The sequence below is a fragment of the Leucoraja erinacea genome, chromosome 38 (assembly GCF_028641065.1).
Source record: "Leucoraja erinacea ecotype New England chromosome 38, Leri_hhj_1, whole genome shotgun sequence".
Taxonomy (NCBI): Eukaryota; Metazoa; Chordata; class Chondrichthyes; order Rajiformes; family Rajidae; genus Leucoraja; species Leucoraja erinaceus.
In genome coordinates this window covers 1,890,943-1,906,677 of record NC_073414.1, presented here as the reverse complement: position 1 = coordinate 1,906,677, position 15,735 = coordinate 1,890,943, and the positions used below count along the sequence as shown (strand labels likewise).

The following is a 15,735-nucleotide window of genomic DNA, read 5'->3' as shown; positions in this document are numbered from 1 at the left end:
CCTGTTTCCGCGCTGTATCTCGAAACTAAACTAAACTATTCACCAGGGACAATTTACAAAAGCCAATTAACCTACAAACCCAGATGTCTTTGGGTTGCGGGAGGAAAGTGGAGCAGCTGGAGAAAACCCACGTGGTCACAGGGGGAATGTATAAACTCCGTACAGGTAGCATCCTCAATCAGGATCGAACCTGGGTCTCTGGTGCCGCGAGGCAGCAACTCTACCGCTGCACCACTGTGCCACCCACTGTGTTTTGCTCCACAAAAAAAACGTGCTTTAAAAGACCCTAACTTTGTGGCTGTCCAGCAAGGGTACATGTTTTGTGTATTACCTGCGCAATAAGATGCCCTTAATGAGATACCTACAGCCCTGATCCTCTGCAACATCTGGATAAGTCCATTACCACAGTAGATCTCACTTGCAAGTGCTCATTGGATGGCTTTAATGGGGGTGGGGAAGGGGGGGGGGGAGGGGGGGAGGCAACATGCAGCGTTATTTCTTTAAGAAAAAAAACTGGAAAGGATTCTCATTTTCCAACCTTTTCCCGGATTTCCAAAGCCCGCTTGCACAGTGGTTCAGCTTCTTTATACTTTCCTCTTTTGCCAAAAAGCACGGCGAGGTTATTCAGAGTGGCAGCCACCTGGACAGGGTGGATAAAGGGCAGGTTAGCACACAACGTTATTCCCACACACAACTCCATGTCCGCCCCAACATCATCAAGACAAGAAACTAACCGCTGGATGGTCTTGGCCGAGAGTTTTCTCCCGGATTGTCAGGGCATCATTTAAAAGATTCGCCGCCTCTTTGTATTTGTTCTGATCCCTGTAAAATGAAAAGGAAAAATGTCAGCAGTGTCTCCAAGAAGCGTTTTACACACGGTGAACGCTGCAACAACAGTGGCACAGTGTTGGAGCTGCTGCCTCACAGCGCTAGAGACCCCAGTTCGATCCTGACCTCAGCTTCTGTCTCCATGAAGCTCACATGCTCTCTCTATGACTGCCTGGTTTTCCCTGAGAGCTCGGGTTTCCTCCCACATCGTGAAGGTGTGCTCGTCTGCTGGTTAATTGGCCTCTATAACCTGCCCCTCTCGAGTACAGTGAAAAGCTTTTGTTGCGTGCTAACCAGTCTCCCATTCCTTCTCTCCCGAGACGCTGCCTGACCCGCTGAGTTATGCCCCTGTCCCACTTAGGAAACCTGAACGGACTTTGCGCCCCACCCAAGGTTTCCGTGCAGTTCCCGGAGGTTTTTGTCAGTCTCCCCACCTGGCTCCACTACCTGCAACCACCTGCAACCTCCGGGAACCGCACGGAAACCTTGGGTGGGGCGCAAAGTCTCCAGAGGTTTCCGTTCAGGTTTCCCAAGTGGGACGGGGGCATTACTCCAGCTTTTTGCGTCTAACTTCGGTTTAAACCAGCATCTGCAGTTCCTTCCCAAACAACACACTTCATTGGTGTCAGACTGATTTGATTCAAGACTACCTACTGCACGCAGTGCTTCTTAAACAGGTGATTGGTTCTCCCAAGGGTGAATGAAATTATTTTGGGGTGAATGACTTAATTTATGTCTTTTGCTCATGTGACAAAATAAATGATATATAAAATTATACACAAGGGAGAATAAGTAAGCTTATAGAAACTTACAAAATTCTTAAGGGGCTGGACAGGCTAGATGCAGGAAGATTGTTCCCGATGTTGGGGAAGTCCAGAACAAGGGATCACACACAGTTTAAGGATAAGGGGGAAATCTTTTAGGACCGGGATGAGAAAATCATTTTTTACACAGAGAGTGGTGAATCTGTGGAATTCTCTGCCACATAAGGTAGTTGAGGCCACACAGTTCATTGGCTATATTTAAGAGGGAGTTAGATGTGGCCCTTGTGGCTAAAGGGATCAGGGGGTATGGAGAGAAGGCAGGTACGGGATACTGAGTTGGATGATCAGCCATGATCATATTGAATGGCGGTGCAGGCTCGAAGGGCCGAATGGCCTACTCCTGCACCTAATTTCTATGTTTCTCAGATTCAGATTCAATTTTAATTGTCATTGTCAGTGTACAGTACAGAGACAACAAAATGCATTTAACATCTCCCTTGAAGAGCGATATAGCAAAGGATTTGAATAAAAAAATAATAAGTGTCCGGGGGGGGGTGGTGATTGGCAGTCACCGAGGTACGTTGTTGAGTATGTTTCTATGATGAAAATTACCAAAAACAAGAAGATTTAGTTGAGGGTGATTCAAATTTTGTGATAAAGACTCAAGGGTGAATAACACTGAAATAGTTTAAGATGCACTGTTCTACCGCAACAATACTAGATGCGTTTGTTATTACGGGGCCTCTGCAGTAAAATGAATCATACCTGTACACCAAGGCCAGAATATTTAGCATGGTGGCCACATCGGGGTGGTTGTGGCCTGAGGTTTTCTCCAGGTCCTCCAGAGCTTGTTTACAGAGTGGGACGGCCACTTCGTAGCGCCCTTGTGAAGCATACTGTATGACCAGGTTGTGGAGGGTCCGCAGCCTTGCCGGGATCTCGTAGCCCCCCTGCTGCGCTGCTGCTGCTGCGCTGCTGTGAGAGTGCTGCACTGCAAGACACACAACACCACCACAAGCTAGTCACCTGTGCTCCGCAAACGTACTGCCCCCAGTCCGAACCACCCTTACTCCCCCCCCACCCCCGTCTCCTATCTCTGCTGAGGAGGCTTTACTGTATTAGTTGTGGGGAACAGCTAATAGAACATAGAAACATCTCCAAACCTGTCTTATATCATGAACTAGTATCCACCCTCTTTGGGGACCCACGGATTATCTTTAAAGAACATAGAAACATAGAAAATAGGTGCAGGAGGAGGCCATTCGGTCCCTCGAGCAAGCACTACCATTCATTGTGATCATGGCTGATAGTCCCCTATCAATAACCCGTGCCTGCCTTCTCCCCATATCCCTTGACTCCACTAGCCCCTAGAGCTCTATCTAACTCTCTCTTAAATCCATCCAGTGATTTGGCCTCCACTGCCCTCTGTGGCAGGGAATTCCACAAATTCACAACTCTCTGGGTGAAAACGTTTTTTCTCACCCCAGTCTTAAATGGCCTCCCCTATATTCCAAGACTGTTTGTGGCCCCTGGTTCTGGACTCGCCCAACATTGGGAACATATTTCCTGCATCTAGCTTGTCCAGTCCTAATATAGGCGCTTCGGCCCAAATCGCCCACACCGGCCAACAATGCCCCATCTACCCTAGTCCCACTTGCCTGCGCTTGGTCCATAACCCTCTGAACCAGAGAACATAGGTCGAAGGTGGGAGGGGAAAGATTTAATGGGAACCTTAGTGGCAAGTTTTCAACACACAGGTGGTGGTACATGGAATGGGCTGCCCAGAGGAGGTAGTTGGCGTAAGTACTATAACAACATTTAAAAGACAGGTACTTTTGGACAGGTACATTGATAGGAAAGGCTTACAGAGATATGGGCCAAACCTATGCAGGTGTTTGAGGTGTTTAAGAAAGAAGTGCAGACGCTGGAAAAAATCGAAGGTAGACAAAAATGTTGGAGAAACTCAGCGGGTGAGGCAGCATCTATGGAGCGAAGGAATAGGTGACGTTTCGGGTCAAGATCCTTCCAGAAACTCAGCAGGTGAGGCAGCATCTATGGAGCGAAGGAATAGGTGACGTTTCGGGTCGAGACCCTTCTGGAAACTCAGCGGGTGAGGCAGCATCTATGGAGCGAAGGAATAGGCGACGTTTCTGGTCAAGACCCTTCTGGAAACTCAGCGGGTGAGGCAGCATCTATGGAGCGAAGGAATAGGTGACGTTTCGGGTCGAGACCCTTCCGGGTCTCGACCCGAAACGTCACCTATTCCTTCGCTCCATAGATGTTGCCTCACCCGCTGAGTTTCTCCAGCATTTTTGTCTACCTCAGGTTTTTGTGGCAATTGAGTTGGGACAATCCCATTGTTTAAGAAACAGTTAAGATCACATTGAATGGCGATGCTGGCTCGGTGGGCCGAATGGCCTACTCCTGCACCTATTGACTATTGTCTAGTTAGACAGGTACATGGTTTGGAGGGTTACGGACCAAGCGCAGGCAAGTAGGACTAGTGTAGCTGGGACATGTTGTCCGGTGTGGGCGGAGCTGGGCTGAAGTGCCTGTTTCCACACTGTATCACTCTATGACTCTAGTTGGGACTATTGTAGATGGGGCATGTTGGTCGGCATGCACAAGCTGGGCGGAAGGGCTAGTTTCCGTGCTGTGTCACTTGATCACTCTAAATCTCCTGGATGGAATTTAATTTGTCTTAGTTCTCTTAACATTTGCAAAATATACGTACGCTGACTCTGTTCATCCTCATTCGGGAAAAGATCATCCAGCGGAGCCTTTGACAATACACTGTCTTTGTCTTCCTGTAAACATATGGAAGGGAATTAGAAAGAAAATATATCCATTGATCAGGTATGCATTACAGTTTAGTAATTACTTAATTGTCATAAGAGATTGGAGCAGTATTAGGCCATTCGGCCCATCAGATCCACTCCGCCATTCAATCACGGCTGATCTACCTCTCCCTCCTAACCCCATTCTCCTGCCTTCTCCCCATAACCCCCGACACCCGTACCAATCAAGAATCTATCTCTGCCTTAAAAATATCCATTGACTTGGTCTCCACAGCCGTTAATGGCAATGAATTCCACAGATTCACCACCTTGTGACTAAAGAAATTCCTCCTCATCTCCTCCCTAAAAGAACGTAAAGAATCCTTTAATTCTGAGGCTGTTCCCTCTGGTCCTAGACTCTCCCACTAGTGGAAACATCCTCTCCCCAGTTCCACTCTATCCAGGCCTGTCTGTCAAGTGCTTTAGAAATTACAGAGGAGAAAGGAATTAGAAAATGAAAGCTAAGTCTGAGGGAGAGGCAGTTGATGGATGTAATTACAAAGGAACTATAGATGCTGATTTATACCAAAGATAGGCACACAATACTGGAGTCACTCAGCGGGACAGACAGCATCTCTGGAGAAAATTGATGGGTGATGCTTCTGGGTGGGACCCTTTGTCAGTCTGCTGAAGTTGCATAGATGTGGTGGGAAGACAGCATTGGTTGCTAAGTTAATACGTTAATTGCCACTTGGGCAAGATATCAGAGGGTGGTATTTTGTGGAGGCAGGAGACCAAACCCGCTCGTATAGAGGCAAGGAAACTGGGAGAAGCTGGGATATCAACAGACACGGTGGCAGCGGTAGAGTTACTGCCTTCGCAGCGTAGAGACCCGGGTGCGATCCCGACTACGGGTGCTTGTCTGTACCTGCGTGGGTTTTCTCCGGGATAACCATATAACCATATAACCATATAACAATTACAGCACGGAAACAGGCCATCTCGGCCCTACAAGTCCATGCCGAACAAATTTTTTTTCCCCTTAGTCCCACCTGCCTGCACTCGTACCATAACCCTCCATTCCCTTCTCATCCATATGCCTATCCAATTTATTTTTAAATGATACCAATGAACCTGCCTCCACCACTTCCACTGGGAGCTCATTCCACACCGCCACCACTCTCTGCGTAAAGAAGTTCCCCCTCATATTACCCCTAAACTTCTGTCCCTTAATTCTGAAGTCATGTCCTCTTGTTTGAATCTTCCCTATTCTCAAAGGGAAAAGCTTGTCCACATCAACTCTGTCTATCCCTCTCATCATTTTAAGACCTCTATCAGGTCCCCCCTTAACCTTCTGCGCTCCAAAGAATAAAGAATAAAGGGATCTCCAGTCTCCTCCCACACTCCAAAGACGTGCAGGTTTCATGGCTAAATGACTTGGTGCAAATGTAAATTGTCTCCAGTGTGTGTGTTGGATAGTGTAAGTGTGCGGGGATCGCTGGTCGTCACGGACAAGGTGGGCCGAAGGGCCTGTTTCTGCGCTGCGTCTCGAAACTAAAAGGGCCTGTCCCACTTGGCGATCATTTGCGCCTCATATGTAAAATAGGTCGACGCAACGTCGGGCGCAAACCGCGCGTCATCAGCGCGTGACGTCATTAGAATACCCTGCGGCGCACGGTGACCTAACCATGAATCACCACACGATACACGTGAGACATCGGGACGCGGCGTGTGCACCCAATGCGTCAGCGTGCGTAGGCGGTACGTCACGTTTGTGGTGCGCGAGGATTTCGTACAGTACGCAATCCTGGTGGTGCGCGATACCGCGCGCAACTCCACACTCCCCGTGCGATCGTCCCGCGCTACCCATGCATCACAACGCGTTGACCTATTTTACATATGACGCATAAATGACAGGCAAGTGGGACAGGCCCTTAGGATTGTGGCAGGACCTACACTAGCCCCTTTGAAGGGTCAGTTAACAAGCTCCCCCCCCTCCCCGCCGGCCCCCGGTCGACATACCGCTGCCTCATCCTCGTCGTACTTCTTGATCTGGTTCATGAACTCCAGGTGCTTCTTCTCCTCCTCCAGCTGAGCCACCGCCTGCTCGCTCTTCTGCAGCCTCTGCTGCGTGCTGGCCAGCTCGTCACGCAGCCACTGGTTCTCCTGGCACAGCCGCCTCACCTGCGCTCGCAGCTTCTGCTTCTCCGCCTCCACCGTGCTGAGGTGGGTGGACAGGGCCGTCACCACCTGTAGCGCGCAGGGCGTTCCCCCACCCCACCCCCGCCGAGCAAACATGCAAGAGAGAGCAGAAAACACACGTCAGTACTCGGCAGACCAGGCAGCATCTGCGGGGAGAGAAACGGGGCTGGTGATAACACAAATCATCCTGGCCACACACTCATCTCCCCGCTACCTTTAGATTAGATTAGATTAGATTAGATTCCTTTATTGTCATTCAGACCTTTCGGTCTGAACAAAATTTCGTTGCCTGCAGTCATACACAATAATAATAAATAACAAAACACACAATAAACACAAATTAACATCCACCACAGTGAGTTCACCAAGCACCTCATCAGATTCAGATTCAGATTCAGATTCAATTTTAATTGTCATTGTCAGTGTACAGTACAGAGACAACAAAATGCATTTAGCATCTCCCTTGAAGAGCGACATAGCAAACGATTTGAATAAAAAAAATAATAAGTGTCCGGGAGGGGGGTGGTGATTGGCAGTCACTGAGGTACGTTGTTTAGTAGAGTGACAGCCGCCGGGAAGAAGCTGTTCCTCGACCTGCTGGTTCGGCAACGGAGAGACCTGTAGCGCCTCCCGGATGGTAGGAGGGTAAACAGTCCATGGTTGGGGTGAGAGCAGTCCCATGGTTGGGGTGAGAGCTCATCACTGTGATGGAGGCAAAAGTCTTAGTCTCTCTTTGTCACAAAATGTCACTTTCTTCACTTCTGGCTTCTTGCAACGACACCAATCTTACACCTACAGTACTTACATCTACATCAAACTCTACACTTCACAGCCTATCTCAAGTGAGTGAAATCCAAGATGTAAATAGCAATTACTGGAACCATTAATGAATGAACAAATCAATTGGCCAAGTATTCACATACAAGGAATTTGCCTTGGTGCTCCGCCCGCAAGTGACGACATGACATACGGGTGTTTAAGAAAGAACTGCAGATGCTGGAAAAATCGGAGGTAGACAAACATGCTGGAGAAACTCAGTGGGTGAGGCAGCATCTGTGGAGCGAAGGAAATAGGTGACGTTTCGGGTTAAGATCCTTCTTCAAACTTAGCGGGGAGGCAGCATCTATGGAGCGAAGGAATAGGTGACGTTTCGGGTCGAGACCCTTCCGGGTCTCGACCCGAAACGTCGCCTATTCCTTCGCTCCAAAGATGCTGCCTCACCCGCTGAGTTTCTCCAGCATTTTTGTCTACATGACTTAAAGTGGTCATCAGCTTCAGAACAAGTTGACCTACAACTTTAGGCTGTGCACGCCCTATGCAAGAAGAAGAATCATCAGAGCATCGTGTGAACATGGCAGGGTGATGGGTTTGATGTGATCTATTTAAGATACATCAGCTACATTTAAGAGGGAGTTAGATGTGGCCCTTGTGGCTAAGGGGATCAGGGGGTATGGAGAGAAGGCAGGTACGGGATACTGAATTGGATGATCAGCCATGATCATATTGAATGGCGAATGGTGCAGGCTCGAAGGGCCGAATGGCCTACTCCTGCACCTAATTTCTATGTTTCTATGTTTCTATCTATTCTGGGCAAAACACTCTGTGCGTTTACCCCTGATGTATTCCTCTCATGATTTTGTACATCGAGATGGGAGATTTTTAGATATTAAAAGAATTGGGGGACAAGGGGGGGGAAAAATGCCGAGGTGGAAGACCGAGGTGAATGACGGAGCAGGCTCGAAGGAGCAGATGGTTAAATCAGCTTTCATTCTGATCTTCTTATGTTCTCAGCCAGCTAACTACAAAACTGGGGTTTGTACTTTCTCGTGGAAAGTCCAAAGATGCTTACAGCTACACAGAGAAATGCCGACTGCCCCACCGGTAAATGTATACATACCACTGCAGAATTCAGGTAATTGCATTTCGTTGTCTCTGTACTGTACACTGACAATGACAATTAAATTTGAAATTAAATTGAATCTGAATCTGAATTGACTCCAGGAGTCCAATTGCAACTTGAGACAAGGATTCCAGTTCTCAGAACCTTCCCTGAAATAAGCCACAGGTATTTTTCTATCTCACGGTGGGCCTGTTTCCGCACTGTACCTCTAAGGTCTAAAGTCACTAAATCCAGATACTGTTGTACATACTGTATGAGAAAGAACTGCAGATGCTGGATAAAATCAAAGGTAGACACAAAATGCCGGAGTAACTCAGCGGGTGAGGCAGCATCCATGGGGAGAATCTTCAGACCAGGGTCTCGACCCAAAACGTCACCCATTCCTTCTCTCCATTGATGCTGCCTCACCCGCTGAGTTACTCCAGCATTTTGTGTCCACCTTCGATTTTATCCAGCATCTGCAGTTCTTTCTCACACAGTATGTACAACGGTATCTGGAATGAGTGACTTTAGACCTTAGAGATACAGTGCGGAAACAGGCCCTTCGGCCCACCGAGTCTAATTAAGATTCTATCTATCTCTGTATGTTCAAGAAGGAACTGCAGATGCTGGAAAATCGAAGGTTAGACAAAAGTGCCGGAGAAACTCAGCGGGTGCAGCAGCATCTATGGAGCGAAGGAAATAGGCAACGTTTTGGGCCGAAACCCTTCCGGGTTTCGGCCCGAAACGTTACCTATTTCCTTCCTGAAGGGTTTTGGCCCTAAACGTTGCCTATTTCCTTCCTGAAGGGTTTCGGGCCGAAACATTGCCTATTTCCTTCGCTCCATAGATGCTGCCGCACCCGCTGAGTTTCTCCAGCACTTTTGTCTATCTATCTCTGTATTATGTTTACATATTCTGCGGTGCTGCAGCAAGCAATAATTTCATTGTCCTATCTGGGACACATGACAATAAAACTCTCTTGACTCTTGATCTTAAGAATTCCATTGACTTGGCCTCCACAGCCTTCTGTGGCAATGAATTCCACAGATTCACCACCTTCTGGCGAAAGAAGTCCCTTCAAGAGCTTATTTCTAGCTCAAGATTCCAGCGTCTACAATCTCATGTCCACATTTGAGAACCCGTCCCCTTGTACAAGGTTCATAGAAACATAGAAAATAGGTGCAGGAGTAGAGGCCATTCGGCCCTTCGAGCCTGCACCATTCGCCATTCAATATGATCATGGCTGATTATCCAACTCAGTATCCCGTACCTGCCTTCTCTCCATACCCCCTGATCCCTCTAGCCACAAGGGCCACATCTAACTCCCTGTTAAATATAGCCAATGAACGTGGCCTCACTACCTTCTGTGGCAGGGAATTCCAGAGATTCACCACTCTCTGTGTAAAAATAGTTTTTCTCATCTCGGTCCTAAAGGATTTCCCCTTTATCATTAAACTGTGTGACCCCTTGTTCTGGACTTCCCCAACATCGGGAACAATCTTCCTGCATCTAGCCTGTCCAACCCCTTAAGAATTTTGTAAGTTTCTACAAGATCCCCCCTCAATCTTCTAAATTCTAGCGAGTACAAGCCGAGTCTATCCAGTCTTTCTTCATATGAAAGTCCTGACATCCCTGGAATCAGTCTGGTGAACCTTCTCTGTACTCGCTAAGATCCCCCCTCAATCTCCTAAATTCTAGCGAGTACAAGCTAGTTCCTACCTGAGCCTCGCTCAGTCCTAGTTCAATCATCTCCAGCGACCTCTGGATCAGGCTGGTCTTCTCCTGCACCAGGTGAAGTTCGTCATCCTCCTTCAACCCATTCAGCGTCTCCTGCAGGCTCTGCAGAATGGTGTTGTTCTCATTTTTCAGAGCCTCCAAGCCCTGGATGACCTGCTTGGTGCCAGTAATGATCTCGTCTGCACTCAGCTTCTCATTCATCTGCACCATCGTGGACATGTCGTTCCAACTTCTGCGCACACGAGGCAAACAAGAACATTAGTGAGATCAAATTTTCTATTAAAAAACAAGGAATTTCAGATGCTGGTTTACACAGAGTGCTGGAGTAACTCAGCGGGTCAGGCAGCATCTGTGGAGAACATGGATAGGTGACGTTTCACAGAGTGCTGGAGTAACTCAGCGGGTCAGGCAGCATCAGTGGGAGCTAAGGAAATAGGCAACGTTCGGGCCGAAACCCAGGGTTTCAGCCCGAAAGCCTATTTCAGAAGGATTTCGGCCCGAAACGTTGCCTATGTCCAGAAGGATTGCAGCCCGAAACGTTGACGATTGATTTAGCACCATTGATGCTACTGCACCATAACAGAGTGGGTCAGGCAGCATCTGTGGAGAACATGGATAGGTGACCTTTCACAGAGTGCTGGAGTAACTCAGCGGGTCAGGCAGCATCTGTGGAGAATATGGATAGTGATCATAAGGTCAGGTGGTAAGAGTAGAATTAGGCCATTCGGCCCATCAAGCCTACTCCGCCATTCAATCATGGCTGATCTATCTCTCCCTCCTAACTCCATTCTCCTGCCTGCCTTCTCCCCAGAAGGAGTTGTACTAATCGAAAAATGTTTGGGTCAGTTCTGAAGAAGGGTTAACCCCAAATGTCAACTATCGATGTTCCCACAGATGCTGCCTGACCCGCTGAGTTAGGCAGCACTCTGTGAAACGTCACCTATCCATGTTCTCCACAGATGCTGCCTGACCCGTCTGAGTTACTCCAGCACTCTGTGGAACGTCACTCATCCATGTTCTCCACAGATGCTGCCTGACCCTGTGGAGAACATGGTCACCTATCCATGTTTCCACAGATGTGCTGACCCACTGAGTTAGGGGTCAGGCAGCATCTATGGAGCTAAGGAAATAGGCAACGTTTCGGGCCGAAACCCTTCTAGGTCAGACGGTTCAGAAACCCTTCTTCAGCCCTAAACGTTGCCTATTTCCTTAGCTCCATAGATGCTGCTGCACGCGCCATTACTCCAGCACTCTGTGAAAACGTCACCTATCCATGTTCTCCACAGATGCTGCCTGACCCGCTGAGTTACTCCAGCACTCTGTGAAACGTCACCTATCCATGTTCTCCACAGATGCTGCCTGACACGCTGAGTTACTCCAGCACTCTGTGAAACTTCACCTATCCATGTTCTCCATAGATGCTGCCTGACCCGCTGAGTTACTCCAGCACTATGTGAAACGTCACCTATCCATGTTCTCCACAGATGCTGCCTGACCCGCTGAGTTACTCCAGCACTCTGTGAAACGTCACCTATCCATGTTCTCCACAGATGCTGCCTGACCCACTGAGTTATGGTGCAGCAGCATCTATGGAGCTAAGGAAATAGGCAACGTTTCGGGCCAAAACCCTTCTGGAAATAGGCAACGTTTCGGGCCGAAACCCTTCCGGGTTTCGGCCCGAAACGTTGCCTATTTCCTTAGCTCCATAGATGCTGCTGCACCTGCTGAGTTACTCCAGCACTCTGTGAAACGTCACCTATCCATGTTCTCCACAGATGCTGCCTGACCCGCTGAGTTACTCCAGCTCTCTGTGAAACGTCACCTATCCATCACCGAAAAAAATCACGTAAGTGGGACAGGCCCTTTAGGGAAAGCAATAGTAGAACGCATTTGCTCTTTGGCACCTCATTTTACCTCCGAATTTTCCAAGTAGAACACTGGGAACCATCTGTTATGCTCGGAGATGAACAGAAGGAATTCCTAGGGGATATGAAAGAGGGGAGGACCCTGAGGCAGGAAAGAAAGGATAAGAAATGGGGGATGGGAGCAGGATTAATCTAACCGATCCACGCAGTCTCGCTACAAACACGTCACTTTTACACTCACAATGCTGCTGCAGGCGTTGGCTGAGAAAGTTCAGCTAGAGCAAACGAAAGGTGAAACGCCCAAGATTAAAGCAAAGAATGTGTTCTCCATCCCTCCTCATTAGCTTTCATTTCTTTCCTCTCTTGCTGTTAGGGGGAGAAAATGCAGCTCGTTCCTTCGTATGTGCAGTAATTACTGATGGATTACACCGTCACGTTATCACGTGGCTCGTACAGAAGGCTTCTCATTGCATTTATACTCCAAGCTACTGCACACCCGCAGATTGTGACCTGAACCTTTCCTTCCACCTCAGCACCCTGCTAAACTCTTCTACAATGCTGCAATCTGAGGCAAACATAGCTTTGCATCGCAGAGGAACATAACATTTCAACGAGTCAGCAGTGATTTTAAACAGTAAACATACTCACTTTGCTGTCTCGGTGCAGCCAGAATGAAGAGTGACGTTTCACTGATCTCCCACAGCAGGTACAGAGGGGACGACTGTGTTGGTCAGCTGGCAAACTGCCCTATGATCTGCCCTTAAAGCTGAATGACAAACTACCATATGAAAGCCAAGAAAACAGGAGATGTGAAGTTGTGAGTTTCAGACGGCTAGCCAATAATTAGTAGTTTTCCTCTTGGGAGAAAGATTGTATTTGGGTCTACTGTGTCTATTCCACAACTGGAGAAAGGCCTGGATAGAGTGGATGTAGAGAGGATGTTTCCACTTGTGGGAGAGTCTAGGACCAGATATCGTAGCCTGAGAATAAAAATAGGTTCCTTTACGAATGTGATGACCAGTCAGTCTACCCCACGACAGAAGGGGGAGGAATTGTACAGTTTGATAGCCACAGGGAAGAAGGATCTCCTGTGGCGTTCTGTGCTGCATCTTGGTGGGACCAGTCTGTTGCTGAAGGTAGACAAAAATGCTGGAGAAACTCAGCGGGTGCAGCAGCATCTATGGAGCGAAGGAAATAGGTGACGTTTCGGGCCGAAACCCTTCTTCAGACTGCTGAAGGTGCTCCTCAGGTTGACCAGTGTGTGTCACGGAGGGGGTGAGCTGTATTGTCCAGGATGCTCCGCAGGCTCCCCCCCTCCACGACCACCTCCCAGGAATCCAACCAACTCCTCTCCAGGACGGAGCCGGCCTTCCTGACGAGTTTGTTGATCCTGTTGCTGTCCGATGCCTTCACCCTGCTGCCCCGGCGCACGGCAGTGAAGAGACCCTTCTTCACCAGACTGATGAAGGATCTCGACCTGAAACATCGCCTATTCCTTCTCTCCAGAGATGTTGCCTGACCCTCATATTCCACTTGGGCAGTCTGCACCCTAGTGGCGTAAACAATGCATTCACCAATTTCCGGTAGCCCTTGCTGTCTCCTCCCCTTCTCGGCTCTCCCTCAGCCGGGCTTCTCCTCTTCCTTTCTCCTCCCCACCCTACATCAGTCTGAAGAAGGGTTTGGGCCCGAAACGTTGCCTATTTCCTTCGCTCGTTAGATGCTGCTGCACCCGCTGAGTTTCTCCAGCACTTCTGTCTGCCTTCGATTTTCCGGCATCTGCAGTTCCTTCTTAAACAAACATGTTGCCTGACCCGCTGAGTTACTCCAGCGTTTGCTGTCTATTCTCAGTTGTTGCAAGTTGTAATTAATTGGAATTGAAAGTTGGAATCCAGAAAAGGGATAATGGTACCGGCTGAGTACGAGGCAATAAATCTTCCATTTAAATTTTGGGGCGTCCCATTTGCAACTGTTGCACGAGGGAAAGACATAGTTGTCTCAAGGTAACACACGCAAAATGCTGTGGTTAAATGAGCTAGAAACATAGAAACAAAGAAAATAGGTGCAGGAGTAGGCCATTCGGCCCTTCGAACCTGCACCACCATTCAATATGATCATGGCTGATCATCCAACTCAGTATCCCATCCCTGCCTTCTCTCCATACCCCCTGATCCCTTTAGCCACAAAGGGCCACATCTAACTCCCTCTTAAATATAGCCAATGAACTGTGTGGCCTCAACTACCTTCTGTGGCAGAGAGTTCCTCAGATTCACCACTCTCTGTGTGAAAAAGGTTTTCCTCATCTCGGTCCTAAAAGATTTCCCCCTTATCCTTAAACTATGACCCCTTGTTCTGGACTTCCCCAACATCGGGAACAATCTTCCTGCATCTAGCCTGTCCAACCCCTTAAGAATTTTGTAAGTTTCTATAAGATCCCCCCTTAATCTTCTAAATTCTAGCGAGTACAAACCGAGTCTATCCAGTTTTTCTTCATATGAAAGTCCTGACATCCCAGGAATCAGTCTGGTGAACCGTCTCTGTACTCCCTCTATGGCAAGAATGTCCTTCCTCAGATTAGGAGACCAAAACTGTACGCAATACTCCAGGTGTGGTCTCACCAAGACCCTGTACAACTGCAGTAGAACCTCCCTGCTCCTATACTCAAATCCTTTTGCTATGAAGATGTGGTTGCAGGTTCTTTGTGGCAATGTATTTACTGGGATTACCTCCGTGACCTACTTCAAATCCAGCTCTACTTGATGCAGTATAAAAAAAACTGTCCTAATTGGGCAATCATTGAACTGAAAACATGAAATCCAAATCCACAGTGTTGCAGAAGGCAACGTTCTCAAGGGGCTTGAGACATAGCTTTACTGAGCAATTAACTGTGTTGGATCTGAAAGTTTAATGCCGGCACTAGGTACCTGTAGCAGAAGAATAATTCAGATCACCTCACTCTGCAAAGCAAAGAGATAGAGTCACACAGCAGAGAAACAGGCCCTTCGGCCCAACTTGCCCATGCAGACCGAGATGCTCCATCGACATTAGTCCCACCTGCCTGCCTTTGGCCCATGTCCTTCTAAACCTCTCCTATCCATGTACCTGTCCAAATATCTGTTGAATATTGTGACAGTTTAACTCCACACCTCTATGGCAGGTAATTGAGGCCGGAACTAGAACAATATTTAAAATACATTTGGACAGGTACATTGATAGGGAATGTTTAGAGGATATGGGCCAAACACAGGATGGTGAGACTAGCATAGCTGGGGCATCTTGGTTGGCAGGGATGAGTTGGGCCGATGGGCCTGTTTCGTGCTCTATGACTCTATGAGGGAGGGAGGGAAATGAGAGGAGATTTTGATGGACCAGCAAGCACAATAGGTAAATGAAATAGTAAATGCTTCAATCCTCAGTCAGACACAGGCAAGGTGGATAGACACCCAACAAGACTGGGCAGTGGTCGAGATGCTGCCTCACTCACAGCGCCAGAGACCCGGGTTCGATCCTGGCTACGGGTGCTGTCTGTACGGAGTTTGTACGTTCCCCCTGTCACCGCCTGGGCTTTCTCCGGTTTCCTCCAACACAATACATTGTTGTTTATTTGTCATTTGAACCTCAAATGAAGTTCAAACGAAATTTGGTTTCTGCAGTCATACAACAAGAAAAGAACCAAGACACAC

General features: G+C 48.2%; 1 protein-coding gene across 5 annotated transcripts in view; it reads right to left on the bottom strand.

Annotated features, from left to right (window-relative positions):
- The window catches only part of LOC129714103 (kinesin light chain 1-like), a 49,549-nt gene that overhangs the window by 21,379 nt on the left and 12,435 nt on the right, over nucleotides 1–15,735 (bottom strand). For 2 of the 5 annotated variants that reach the window (XM_055663575.1, XM_055663578.1), the window contains 6 exons: nucleotides 10,173–10,422; nucleotides 6,392–6,619; nucleotides 4,327–4,399; nucleotides 2,358–2,583; nucleotides 735–822; nucleotides 539–640 (listed from right to left, as the gene is read on the bottom strand). In XM_055663575.1, coding sequence (XP_055519550.1) covers nucleotides 539–640; nucleotides 735–822; nucleotides 2,358–2,583; nucleotides 4,327–4,399; nucleotides 6,392–6,619; nucleotides 10,173–10,409 — 954 coding nt within the window. In that variant the 5' untranslated portion in view covers nucleotides 10,410–10,422. Of the gene's footprint in view, nucleotides 1–538; nucleotides 641–734; nucleotides 823–2,357; nucleotides 2,584–4,326; nucleotides 4,400–6,391; nucleotides 6,718–10,172; nucleotides 10,423–12,296; nucleotides 12,435–12,703; nucleotides 13,016–15,735 lie in introns of those variants that run through there. The other 3 variants (XM_055663577.1, XM_055663576.1, XM_055663579.1) reach the window with 3 other exon arrangements.